Consider the following 13,685-nt stretch of genomic DNA (forward strand, 5'->3'; position numbering starts at 1 on the left):
TAACAGGGAGCAATTAACCATCAAAGACACTCTGACACAATGTGACAATCAACCCCATCACAGGGTTGGTTGTCACAGGGTATGGGGTTGGTTGTCCCTATAGAGTTTCAATGGGATTTCAGTGATAAAATGGGATCTTAAAAAATGATGTGTAACTTTTTAGTTTTTTAAGCTAGAAACTGCAAATAAGTTTTAATATGAATACCACCCCTATGATAGTTGTCATCAATGCCCCTTATGTTTAAACAATGGGATTAAAGGAGGTGATCAGTTACTTGAATTGTCTACTGTGTTGAGAAATGAAATGAAATCATTTTCCGTGCTAAAACCTCTTTATTATCATGTAAGTTTCAAACAAAGTGACAACTGTGTCTCAGTGACAACAAACACATGTGACAACCAACCCCACGAGCTATGTGACAACCATCCCCAACTGACCTCTTGACAAAGATGTTAACCTAGCTGCCACATGGCTTTAACTTGATAGCTAAAATATGACTCAAAATAAAGCTACTACCTTTGGCTTTTTAATGAGTGTTTTGTTTTTGAACTACTAATATCCTACAAGCTCTCAATACAAAAACAACACCAACATGAAAATTTACTCTGACCCATGAAATTTAAAAATTGTCTCCTCACCTCAATGCTGTGTGTCTGCTGAGCAAAATTCCTAGTGCAAATGAGTAAGCTATCAAAGGGTAACAGTTTGATATCAAAATTTTACCACAGCATCACCTAGTGTGCCTGGAATAAGCAATGTGACAACCAACCCGTGAGACAACCAGCCCCGGTCTCCCCTATAGGGTATGAAACTCTATAGGGTATATGATATAGTAGCCAAGTAGGTATGGCATTACAGTATCAAACTCGTGGGGGCAGTGCAGAACAGGGTCAGGGAGGGCCTTCATGCCCGGTTTGGGGGAGCCTGGGTTGGAAAAGTTTGAGAACCTCTATTCTACAACATTCTAATTACAGTTTTGTCAGTATTTGCTGAAGCATGATGCATTAAAAAAAAAAAAAACATATTTCCACCAACACGATGTGCATGGACTTTTATGGTGTTTAGATCACCAATTGAAATATGACAATGTGAAAATAAATTCTGTTGCAATTAGTTTTAGGTCAGACCTGGATTTGCCTGGACTAGTGGTCTACCATGAAAGAGAGGAGACTGAGCAGAAATGACAGCTAAATAGATAAACCACAAGAACCAGGGTGCATTGCGCATGGAACTGTCGTACAGTGCAAAACATCAGCTATCATAGCCAGATACAGTTGCAGTACAACCAAAGCTTGGCTGGTTAGCTGAATCTGTCGGCAGGTCTGTGTCATTGCTATTTTGAAAAATGTGGTCTAAGATCGATACAAAACCTGACGCATTTAAAAGGTAAGAATGAAAAGTAACCTGTTTCAGGTAGACACTGGAATAGGTATGTACTGCTAGGCAGCTGTCTGTTTAGTCAGCTAAGTTTAGCTAGTTAGCCGTTTAGCATAGGAAACCAACTGGTTGTCAGAATGTCATGTTATCATGTGTTGTAACGTTATCCTTTAAATGTCGAGAAGGTGGCTGAGGTAACTTCATGTAAATTAGAAAATATACATTGTGTTAGATTATGACTTCAATGTCCTTAGAACATGTAATTTAGATGTAATTAGAGGTTGTGCAACCGAAAGGATTTTGGCTAAAGCTAGCTAAATGGATGGAATGTTTGGAGGCAACTACATTTGCTGCAAACGTCCCTCAATATCTGTTAGCAAGCAAATTGAGCTGTTGCAATTTATGTTCTTTTGAATGAGGTTAGTAGTCCTCCAAATTCGTCAACTTTTCATGTTATGGGAAGGGTCAGCACGATAAAGTTTCTATGGTTCGAGCAAGTTTACTTTGCCTACGTGTAAGGATATGTTGCCTAGCTTTCGAGCTAACGTTAACTTGTCTGCAACTTATTTCCGACCATTCGCATCACGTGAGTGACACACGGAACTTGTTCACCTATTTTATTGTTTGGTTGTTAATGCAGGGGGTTTAGGTCAGGCATTTTATATAAGTTATGTGTTTCATTTGTAGATCGATAAGGACCTTTACATAGTGACAACTGTCATATTTAGTTTCCCCTATTTGATTTTGTACTGAGAGCATTTGCCAAATAGCTCGCTGCCTAGTGCCTACGTACGTACCGTGTAGAGCACAGCATCCCACGCCAGTGTGCTAACTTGAGCCAGTTACCAACGTAGGAGAGTTATGGACGACTAACATTGAGTTTTAAAATGGTAATGTTAGTATGTCTTCAGACAGGATTGTACACATCTGCAGCAGAGACTATAATCTTAATAATCCATCGGGAACATCCCGCAGTGGTGACATTTTTAACAATAAATCTGACAGAACGAGGTTAATTCTGCAAGCTAACGTTACTTACCGTACATGTCGAGTGCTAAACCAACCAGTGTGCTTGTTTGGTGTTTCAGGTTGAAGGCCTTGACGCGTTTGTGACAGTGTTAGCTTACACTTTCCTCGGACCATGCCTCTCCACCTGATCATACCAGGTTCGAGGCCTAGTTTGGAATAAAGGGGTACTGCAAGGACCATGAATCTGCATCAGGTACTGACTGGGGCAGTGAACCCTGGGGACAACTGCTTTTCTGTGGGCAGCCTGAACAATGTACCTTTCACGGTAAGTCTTGTTTCAGCACTGTTATGCTTTAGGAACAGTTACAGCTCTGCCTCAGTCCACTTTTGCTGAGACAGGCGGGAATGTGGTGAAAAGTGACAGAGAGCTCGGGCGCTGGTCCCCTGTGCAACCTGGCCCTATTTCTAAATGCAGTGTTTCTATATTACTCAGATCAGAACCTATTGGAGAGCAGCCTCTTCCCCTGTCCTGCTCTCTCTGAAATGGATCCAGTTTCAGTTAAGCTAAAGATGTAGGATACCTCTGAGGCTGGCCGGTGTGGCCTCTAAATGATATTGCAATTGTTTAGGCTGTGTTGGGATACACAATATTTTCCCCATGTGTATGTTGGAGGGAGGAGGGAGTGAGAAAAAGAAGCTACATAAAGCAGTATAGTTATTATAGTCATTTACTACAAATTATGTTGAACAAGCTGCGATGCATCGCTAAGACTTTAGTAAAAAAACAGCACTCTCCCACCGCTAGGTTATCATACATATCAAATGAATGCAAGAGCTAGTTTGATCAGCCATGTTTCAAGGGCATTGCTTAACACCGGTCCAGATCAGTAATGGGAATGCTTGTTGGTGTGCCCTTGGCCTGCTGGGTTGGGCTGTGCGTGAGATGGCGCTCACTCAGCATGTCTCGGATACCCTGTCACACATCTCTGTTGTCACAACTCCTGTTTCATTCCCCACCTCCCTGCATCTCCGAGGAAGGTTTGAATAAACAAGTGTTTGATTACTTTGAAGGAAGGGTGCCGTTTACACTTACATTCCATGTTGTCTATGAAGTATTTCTCTTGAACATTGCCACTTACTGTGTTGTGGGAGTTTTAACTGTAGCTGCATGAACAGTGATTATTGCATGTCCTGTAGCTCAGCCTTTAGAGCAATCTCAGCATGATGTAGCACAGCAGCTAGAACACGATAAAAGAAGAAGAACATCATGGCTTCCTTTGTTAGGCTGCACACATGCTGATGAGCTGTATTCCTTGTAAAGCTTCTGTCCATAAATAAGACAGTTGCTGTGACTGTTGTGTACTACAGGCCTACGCCTCCGGCTGTGACATAGTGATTCTGGGCAGTGACTTTGAGAGGCTTCAAATCATTCCAGGAGCCAAGCACGGAAACATCCAGGTGGGCTGTGTGGACTGCTCTCAGCAGGGCGGCCAGGTAAGAACCGTCTCTCCTTGGCATCCACCCATTGTCTCCTCCTGACCACAGCAGACAGGAGGAGCAGGTTGTTGAGTTGAAGTGCGTGCCTGCGTGCGTGCGTGTGTGTGTGTCTGTGTGTGCGCGCGTGTGTGTGTGTGCGCGCGTGTGTGTGTGTGCGCGTACGTAATATGCATGCGCCCATGGTTTGATTCTTTTGCCTTGACATTCTTGGCATGCTGACATTGAAGACTGACCTTTAGGCGGAGATCACATCGCCAAGCGGCAGCGGCAAACGTAACGCAAAGCTCAGACCATAATAAGTTTTGTCTCATTCCTAAGCAACACAAACAGTTTGTCAATTGAATACGCACGCGTTGCGCCAAGATCAACGCTCAGCTTGTTCAACGCTAGCATTACGCCAGCGTTGCCACCGTTCTGCTGCCGAACCATACAGAACAATAGGAAACCTGCCACTTGCCGCTGGCTAATGTGATCCCTGCCTTAGGGCCAACCACACCCTGAGCCTGGAGAACAAGTCAGGTTTGAGGAGCTTCTGCACCCATGTGTGCAGCCTGTTATGGGCTTCTGCTGATGTGAAGGCGCTAGTTTCAGGCAGCTATTGCAACCTCTTGGGAAAGAGGTGAATGTGATTTCCATGTATTGATTCTAAATCCTTGCTCATATATATGGCAGCACTGCCCTGCTACAGTAGTGCAAGAACTACAACAAATATGAAATGTAAGTAAGATTTAAGTGTAAGATAATGTTTGTAAAGGTTACACAGTACCATGGATGGTGAGCTTCACCGTTGGTCGGCGTTACTGTGCTTCTTGTGCACTGGGCGTGCTCACCTATCAAGGGTGGCACAATTAAGGAGACATTTGGAATATTGAAATGAATCAATTAATTGACAGTCAAAAATTATATTGCAAATCGCAATCGCAATATCTGTCAGAAAAAATATATTTACCCCAATGTGTGTGTGTGTGTGTGTGGCGCACGCATGTGCTCTGTTCCAAGTTGATTCATGTTGTTGAATCTGAAGCCCCTGTAGACTTCACAGCTAAACAGTGGTAACTCTAGAGACGCGTGCCTATGTGTTTGCTCGCATATGCTCGAGGAGACTTGGCCTGCTTCCAGTTGTTTTTGTGAAGCTCCTGCTCTCTTCCTTGACTAGGTCCTAGGTCCTCATTCTGTTACAGCTAAATATGACTCAGCATTGTGCTAAGCCGTTTCTGTCCACTTAGGCTTGGCCAACCTTTTACTGTTGTCAAGCTTACACAGACAGTCTTAGAAGTCATGTTTAGCACCATTCCTCTTGCCTGGGAAAGCTGGTGACACAATGTGAGTTTTCTAGGAGCTAACAGACAGCTGAACCATCATCTTAAAATAAGTGGTGTTCCCTTTCTGTGTCACCGAGCTGAGCTGAGCTGTTAGGCGAGCTCACTATGGAGAAGAGTGTGTGTATCTGAGTGGTCATTGTGAGTCACTTGTCTGAGACTGCAGCATCTGTCGGGATGACTAGGACTCCTCTTTTTCTGATTAGAATATTTTTTTCAACAATAATGCTGTTTAGTGCAGCACTAAATGGCTGTTTAGATGGATTTAAATGTTCCTGTTCAGATGGATTTAAATGTTCCTGTTCAGGTTGTAGTGAGGCTTTGACTGTATACACCACTTGAAGAAGCTGCTTATTGAAAAGTCTGCCAAACAACAAGTGTTGGGCAGAAAACATAGCATGCTTTACATAATATCATGCTTTGTGAGTAAAATGGATGAGCTTCGAACATTTGGGGAAGAGGGAGACCAGTTTGACAATATTTGCTGCCTAAGTACCTCCTGAGAATGTATAATTTACTGATAATGATCACCTCAGAGGGAAAATCTAATTTACGGATGTAGGTGAAATGCGATTTGACCTTGGATGAGATTTTCAGTTAGCAGTTTCTTAAAAAGAAACCATGGTGAAACAATTTCCCTTCTCAATGTAGTGAAATAGAAAAATCAAAGTCAGGTTTAATGAGGGTCTTAAACAATGGAATTGTGTTTGAAAGTATTATTATGCATATTATGTACTGTACAGCTGAAGTACTGACGGATGTACACACAATAATGCTGCAGAGAGAACAGATAACTACAGGAGGTACCTTGGTGTCTGTGTGTCTCTCTGTATGTGTCTCTCTCTCTCTGTGTGTGTGTGTGTGTGTGTGTGTGTGTGTGTGTGTTGAAAGAACCTTAATGATGTAGTCTCTTTAAAAAGCTTGTGTAACATGATCTTTAGACTCAAGGACAGATCAAACTGAATCATTACAGTATCGTGTGATGGGAAGCATTTCCCATGAGTATTTGGGTGGTTGACGTTTTAGGCTGAAAAAAAAATTTTGAAAAAAATTCTAATATTAGGCATGGAAATCACTTAGTCCTGTTGTACTGACCCTTCCATTCCCAAAAATATGTATGGTCTTTTAGATTTTGTGTTGAAATTCATATTTATTCACTAATTAGTTGTGGTAGTGACTAATAATAATTGTCATATGGTGTGACATGAAAGTTATTGTTTGTAAAATTATAATGGGGTATTTTGTTTTTAATGTGAGCAATGTATTATAATCTTCTATCATTACTTCATCAAGATCTAGCATTTCCTTGTGCAAATTTATTACATTTTACAGTATATTTCTTCATCAATACACACAGTTAGGCATATGTCCTCAATCTTTCAATAAATGTCATATTCATTTTGACATACCTTGATATAAAAGAAAGAAAATGCTTGTGACTTTTGCTGACCCTATTTTCTATCTGTTCCATTGAGATTTGTATGATTTAGACCCCAAAAGCCTTTTTATTTTCATAATTTCTTGATGTCACACCAAATGATATGGTGTCACGCCATATGATAAATAACACCACAAAACAATCTGTTAATAAAAAAATGTGTATTATATGTATTTCACAAGCAACAAAAGACAGTTTAAGACAGGTATATCATGTAAAGGTTCACTTTCAGAAATAACAACTATGCAAAACAGAATGCCACCAAATATTGTATAGCTCTTGGGTTCCTTGAGTTTTTCTCTTCTCAATGGTGGGCTTCAATCTGAATGTTCGTAGTTCCCCTTTGGGTTTATTCTCTATATATCTGTTAAAAGACAAATTCAACAATTTATTCAGATAATTTAAAACGTTTTCCTGCATTATAATCAGATTAAATTGCTGCAATTACTTATAGTGCTAAAGACAATGTTAATATTACTGTTTTCTTTAACACCAGAATTTATTTTCTCAGACTACTATTGATATTTAGAATGTCAAATATGTATCTTTTGTATCCAAGGCTGTAGAGTGAGTGTGTGTGTGGGAGTGATTTCTGTGTTTTATGTGTGTGTGATTCGCAATACATGCAATAGTTGCACATCTTAAATAATAAATGTTAAATCATGTTAAATATGTCAAAATATATATTATACTTAATTATGAGTTAAACATGTGTATGAAAAAACATTATTTATGCAGGAAAATGCAGTTTCTATCATACAGTGTGACAAATAAATCATATGGTGTGACGAGAAAACCCGGTCACCCTATATGATATGGGGTCACACCAAATGAGGTTTCATGTACTTAGCATGACATTAAGCAATGTGCTTTTATGCTAACATCCTAAAAACATGCTAACTGCAATATGACAATATAGTTTTAAAGGTAATATTGACTGAAAAGTAATTTTATTTTGGCATTTTTGCGTAAAATGCGTCACAGCAAAAGACCATGCAATGGAAGATTAATCCCATGAATGCTCTGTATTTTCATATAAAACAGCATTTTCTGAACAATATCACCATAGTTTTTGATATATTTTTTTATAATTTACCTATCTTTGACACATTGGAGCAAAAAAAGGCCATGTCATGTCAACCACCCATTTACTGATGATCTGCCTCCAAGTAAATGTTTGAACTCTCCCTGATGCCAACAGATAGCAGCCTCCTATGGAAACATCGTGTGTGTGTTTGAGCCAGTCCCACTGCTGAACCCAGAGAAAACTCAAACTGTGAGTGTCTAAAGTTCTATATGAAACCCCCTCAAGCACATGTTCGAAGGCTTGTACTCTTATGTGACTTCTTTGTATCACTTGATGCAGTAAAGTGTGTGTGTGTGTGTGTGTGTGGGTGTGGGTGTGGGTGTGGGTGTGGGTGTGGGTGTGGGGGTGTGTGGGGGTGTGTGTGTGTTCCACCAGCAGAAATTTGGCTACCAATGGCAGAAGAGCGGGCAGTTTGTATTGCAGTCAATTGCACACAACCTGGCATGGAACCCTGCAGGTAGAACACAGGATTGATTTTTCTCTCACGTCTTAGAAGCTACGTTTCATAGAGGCTAAAACAGGAAGTGTCCCATTCGGACACTTCCTAAAATCTAGTGCTTTGTTGTGAGTATTTGCTTGTCTGGGCGCAGGTATGCAACTCCTCACAGGCTCCAGTAGCCTGCAGCTGTGGTCCAATGAGAGCTACACCTGTGGGGCGGCCGAGGAGGTGTCCAGCTCCAGCACTGAAGGCCACAACACGTGGAGGTGCATCTGGCGGTGCAAGTAGGTGTTGGTCTGCTGCAACTTGAACTATCTGCTGGTCCATGGATTGGTCAGGGGCATCCGCCCATACTGGCCCTCATGTGCTTGGACTGATGCTGCAAAAGCTGGGCTGCTCTGTCCAGGGAAGGAACATGTGTGCATAAGTCACTTTGTTAGTTGTTAGGCTCTCTAGAAAAGTGAAGTTGTTGAATATGCATCTTTATTTTATATGACAAATGAATATGCGTCTCATTCTTATGTGTTTGTGTTGGACAGGACGGCCTCCCCTACTCGCTTCCTGAAGTTCTCACCTGGAGGAGAATTCTTTGCCACAGCTGGTCAGGTAAAAGCTCACAAACATTGATCACCTGAAATCCAGTTATGATCCAGCTAAGTGATACAAGTTTATTTTGCATTCGGTTATTTTGCATTCGGTGTCTATGCCTGTGCAACTCTATAGGTTAAGATGCTCATGTGAGTGGATGTTTTTCAGGATGACTGCTTAGTGAAAGTGTGGTACGGTACCAAGTGCTTTAGGTTAAGATGCTCATGTGAGTGGATGTTTTTCAGGATGACTGCTTAGTGAAGGTGTGGTACGGTACCAAGTGCTTTAGGTTAAGATGCTCATGTGAGTGGATGTTTTTCAGGATGACTGCTTAGTGAAGGTGTGGTACGGTACCAGCAGCTGGCAGTGGGATGCTGGCAAGCTCTTCACCCCACCTGAGCAGAGCTCCCTGGGTGGGCTGGACTTCTCCTTCATCTACCTGGCCCACCCCCGGTCAGTCACCGGCTTCTCCTGGAGGAAGACCAGCAAGTACATGCCAAGGTACAGAGGCCACCGCATGGCATGACCATGACTTCATCAGAGCAGCAAAACAGCAAGTCATTCTACTTTAGGATTGGATGTCTTTTTTTTTTATGTCACTTATTGAACTTTTTCTTAAAGGTGCTATAAGCGATGTAACACGGTTTCTAAGCTAAAACATGTTTTGTCACATACAGCTAGCATCACCTCAACATCCGCTAGCTGCCTGTGCCCCGAATACATTGTAAAAAGCCCATGAAAACATAACAAACTGTTCTAGCAAATCACTGACGATATGCGCGTTTGGGAGAGTTTCAATTGCATGGGAGGGAGGGGGAGGGAGTAGCGAGCTACAGTAGCTCTCTGTTTTGTTTGAATGTCAACAGAAGTGACGTTACCCTTGTTTATAGCACCTTTTTAATAGGTTTCTCTTGCCTTATTGGTATTTGTGGTGTGTGTATTACAAAAAAAAATACAGCACATCAAGTTGTGTACAGCTTAGAACACACACACACACACACACACACACACACACACAGGATAATGGTAGACAGGAAGTTGTGTACGTGTCTTGTGAGCTCTTTGATATCTGAAGCAGTAGTCATGTTTGCCAGTTAAGAGATGTGAATAGATGCTCTTTTATGCTCTTACTAGATGGAATGAGAATATTTAAATGGCCACATTACTTTGTGTGTGTATGATTGTCAAATGAATTTTGTGTGTGTGTGCGTGCGTGTGTGTGTGCGCGCGTGTTCTCTTCCCTCAGGGGTGCGGTGTGCAATGTGCTCTTGACCTGCTGCAAGGACAGTGTGTGTCGTCTCTGGGCGGAGACACTGTTGCCAAGTGACTGCCTGCTGTCTGGACTCAAGCACAATAACCCTGGCAACCACCAGAACTACGGTGACCCCAACCGGCTGGCCAGGGACAAGAAGCTCCCAGCTAATGGCAAATCACCAAATCCACTGGAGGTAAAGGTTGAGCCGATCTCATCACCCCATCACATGCTGAGATGATAAAGTGCTGATTAGATCACTGTAATGGAACTGTGTGTGTGTGCGTGTGTGCGTGTGTGTGTGTGTCAGCTCAACCTGCAGGAGTCGTGGGGGGGTTCTCAGCGTGGCGTTCTTGCCCACACCAGCCTGCTTCCCCAGCAGCAGGGCAAACACTACAGCCACAAGCCCATCCAGCCCCGCGCCAACGCACTCTGCCACTTCCACATCGCCGCCAGCATCAACCCGGCCACAGGTGACGCACTAACCTCAAAACCACAACACACACCTGCCACAAATAACTACCACATTGTGTCACATCCGTTTCAACAGTACAGAAATACAGCAATACGCATCCATAGAGGTGCATAGTGTACACACACACACACACACACACACACACACACATAGTGTGTTAGAAATAATTTTCACACATGTACACTTTAACGCTTCTCCTATATGCAGTGTTTTATGTGCATATATTTACACCCAGACACCTCACTTGTTCTTCTGCTTTACTCATTTGTGAGCAAGAGGACATGTACTGATTTAGGTTTGTCTCAGGTCTGATTGCTGAAATGCTCCAAAATTCCAGAATTTCATTGTGCCCATTTAATCAGCCTTGGTTTTTAAACCAGGCAGCGCGCGAGAGAGAGCTTTGGTATTGTGGCAAATATTTACTTTACAGGAGTCCTAATCATTTGTATTCACTAATGTAAATACTGCTACTGTGTGTGTGTGTGTGTGTGTGTGTGTGTGTGTGTGTGTGTGTGTGTGTGTGTGTGTGTGTGTGTGTGTGTGTGTGTGTGTGTGTGTGTGTGTGTGTGTGTGTGTGTGTGTGTGTGTGTGTGTGTGTGTGTGTGTGTGTGTGTGTGTGTGTGTGTGTGTGTGTGTGTGTGTGTGTGCGCGCGTGTCAGATATCCCGCTGCTGCCCTCCATCTCGTCGCTGAATGGCACAGACGAGGAGGAGCCGGGCGGGCCCTTCACAGTGCACTGGCTCAACAACAAGGAGCTGCAGTTCACTCTGGCCATGGAGGTGCTGCTGCAGATGCTCCGCAGCGCTCAGGACAGCCCCAGCCTGGCCCCCGCCGCCGCCGACAACACCGCCGGTACGCCACTAACACCTAACACACGCAGAACCGCTGGTACGCCACTAACACCTAACACACGCAGAACCGGAGAACCACACATGTGCTCTCACATGCCCCGTTACACTCACATCTTCCTCACAGCCAACACCCTCCCCCCCCCCCCCCCGCCTGACATCTTCTTGCTGTCCTAGCTGCTGCCTGTGTGTGTGTGAGAAGGTCATCTCTCACCTACGCCACAGAGCCACAGCTCTGTTTAACTGGCCCTCTGACAGCGGCCTTGATCAGGCGCCTCTATTTCATCTGGCGTCACGACGCGTGCAAATGGGTTCCAGATCTACTGCAGAGCTGTCTGGAGCAGCAGCCGCACTGCTGATAAATCAGGGATCAGGGCCTGTCTGTGCTGGGATTGCTGTCAGTGTTGCCCACAGCTGAGCCTAAATCAGCAGTGTGCTCAAATGCAACTGAAACATGCTGTTGTCATGGGCAGAACATGCTCTGTTAACGGAACCATCATTTGGTCTCTGCGCAACTCACTGGGGAACCTTTCGTTGCAGACGCCATGTTTCTGGAGGACGGCTCTGGGAATGGCGGTCAGTCGCCGCCACAGTTGGAGGCCGGGATGGACGTGGCGGCCGTGGAGCAGCAGGTGGAGCTGCTGCTGGAGGACTGGAACAGGAGCGCAGACATGCTCTTCAGCATCCACCCCACCGACGGCTCGCTGCTCGTCTGGCACACCGACTGGCTAGACGAGTACCAGCCTGGGATGTTCCGCCAGGCTCAGGTGGGGACTGGACCACACACACACACACACACACACACACACACACACACACACACACACACACACATTTGTGTTCTATGTGTTCTTCAGCTACCTGTAATAACCCCACCCCACCCGAGCAAAGGTCTGTGCAAATGTTGCCAAAATGTTTTGGGGCAATGGTATAAGGACTGTATATATTTGTTTGTCACTCTCTTTATTAGAATATTACCGTAATATGTATTTTGCATATTGTATTGACCGTGCTGTATGTAAATGTACTATTTGCACAGACATACTTGGGCCCTCTTGCCCCACATTCTTACACACAAATACAATACATTCACAGACATGCCTTGCTCTGTTGATTTTGGTTTTGATGCCTGACCAGTGTATTTGATTGACAGGTGTCATTTGTGTCCCGCATCCCCGTGGCGTTCCCGACGGGCGACGCCAACTCGCTGAGCCGCAGCGTGGTCATGTACGCCTGCAACAAGAACGTGGACCTGGCCATCCAGCAGGGCCGTCAGCAGCAGCAGCAGCGTCCATCCGGCGGCGGCCTGCCCCGCTCCTCCTCCCTCATCTCCTGCTTCGGCCACCAGGGCAAGGGGTCAGCGTCGGGGTCAGCGGCGGGCTCTGGCGGCCTGCGCCTCAGCATCTTCACGCCCAGCGTGCTCATGATCTCCAAGCACGCCGACGGCTCGCTCAACCAGTGGGCGGTCAGCTTCGCCGAGGACTCGGCCTTCTCCACGGTGCTCAGCGTGTCGCACCGCTCGCGCTACTGCGGCCACCGCTTCCACCTCAACCACCTGGCCTGCCACTCGCTGCTGCCGCTGCTGCTGACCACCTCGCACCACAACGCCCAGCGCTCGCCGACCCCCGCGGCCGCTGGCCCGCTCAATGCGCCCTCCTCCTGCTCCTCCTCCGCCGGCCGCCACAGCAGGGGCTCACTCAACGCCGTGCCGCAGGACCCCAACGCCATCTACAGCGAGCTCATCCTGTGGCGCGTGGAGCCCGTGGGCCCGCTCTCCTTCTCCGGCGGCGTGTCCGAGCTGGCCAGGGTCAACTCTCTCCACGCCTCGGCCTTCGCCAACGTGGCCTGGCTCCCCACGCTCATCCCCAGCAACTGCCTGGGTAAGTAGAGTAGCCGCAGCAGCTGCGTCCAGTGAGTGGGCATGTGTGGGGGCTGCGGCTGACGTCAGTGCTGATGGATGAGCCACTGTGTGAGCAGCGCTGCTGGCCACTGGTCCTGCTCCCGGCTCCTGTTCCTTATCTACTCCATATCTACTCCATTCTAGCATTTGGGTTCCCAGCCCTAACGAACCTTTGCTGCAGTAATGTTTTGTGTTCCTTCTGCCACGTTGCTGTCTGGGAATCCTGATTATTGTTGTTGTTGCAGGCAGCTATGAGTATAGCTTAGCTCTGTGGCGCTGTCATCACCTTTAGCCCTTAGACCATGCTGTGTCAGTCTAACCATCATACACATGAGTGTTTCACCATTCTAATGATCCCCTGTCTCTTTTAAAGGTGAGTATGGCAGCTCCCCCAGTGCCTGTTTTGTGGCAAATGATGGTCATTCTCTGCGCTTGTATCAAGCTGTCATTGAAGCCAAGAAGTTACTTAGTGAAGTCTCCAATCCAGAAAATTCTG

At 45.2% G+C, this 13,685-nt stretch overlaps 1 protein-coding gene across 5 annotated transcripts in view; it reads left to right on the forward strand.

Annotated features, from left to right (window-relative positions):
• The first annotated feature begins 1,268 nt into the window (after positions 1-1,268).
• The window catches only part of dmxl1 (Dmx like 1), a 37,966-nt gene continuing 25,549 nt past the window's right edge, over positions 1,269-13,685 (forward strand). For 3 of the 5 annotated variants that reach the window (XM_076270448.1, XM_076270451.1, XM_076270450.1), the window contains exons 1-14: positions 1,269-1,387; positions 2,467-2,672; positions 3,716-3,841; positions 7,803-7,877; positions 8,064-8,145; positions 8,279-8,411; positions 8,667-8,733; positions 9,038-9,216; positions 9,962-10,163; positions 10,278-10,440; positions 11,102-11,293; positions 11,830-12,056; positions 12,443-13,169; positions 13,563-13,684. In XM_076270448.1, coding sequence (XP_076126563.1) covers positions 2,586-2,672; positions 3,716-3,841; positions 7,803-7,877; positions 8,064-8,145; positions 8,279-8,411; positions 8,667-8,733; positions 9,038-9,216; positions 9,962-10,163; positions 10,278-10,440; positions 11,102-11,293; positions 11,830-12,056; positions 12,443-13,169; positions 13,563-13,684 — 2,382 coding nt within the window. In that variant the 5' untranslated portion in view covers positions 1,269-1,387; positions 2,467-2,585. The remainder of the gene's footprint in view (positions 1,388-2,466; positions 2,673-3,715; positions 3,842-7,802; positions 7,878-8,063; positions 8,146-8,278; positions 8,412-8,666; positions 8,734-9,037; positions 9,217-9,961; positions 10,164-10,277; positions 10,441-11,101; positions 11,294-11,829; positions 12,057-12,442; positions 13,170-13,562; position 13,685) is intronic. The other 2 variants (XM_076270449.1, XM_076270452.1) reach the window with 1 other exon arrangement.

Source organism: Alosa pseudoharengus, unplaced genomic scaffold, assembly GCF_046254945.1.
Source record: "Alosa pseudoharengus isolate Yale_2024_CS ecotype anadromous, Long Island Sound unplaced genomic scaffold, YU_APseudo_1.1 YU_APseudo_1.1_scf_6, whole genome shotgun sequence".
Classification (NCBI taxonomy): domain Eukaryota; kingdom Metazoa; phylum Chordata; class Actinopteri; order Clupeiformes; family Clupeidae; genus Alosa; species Alosa pseudoharengus.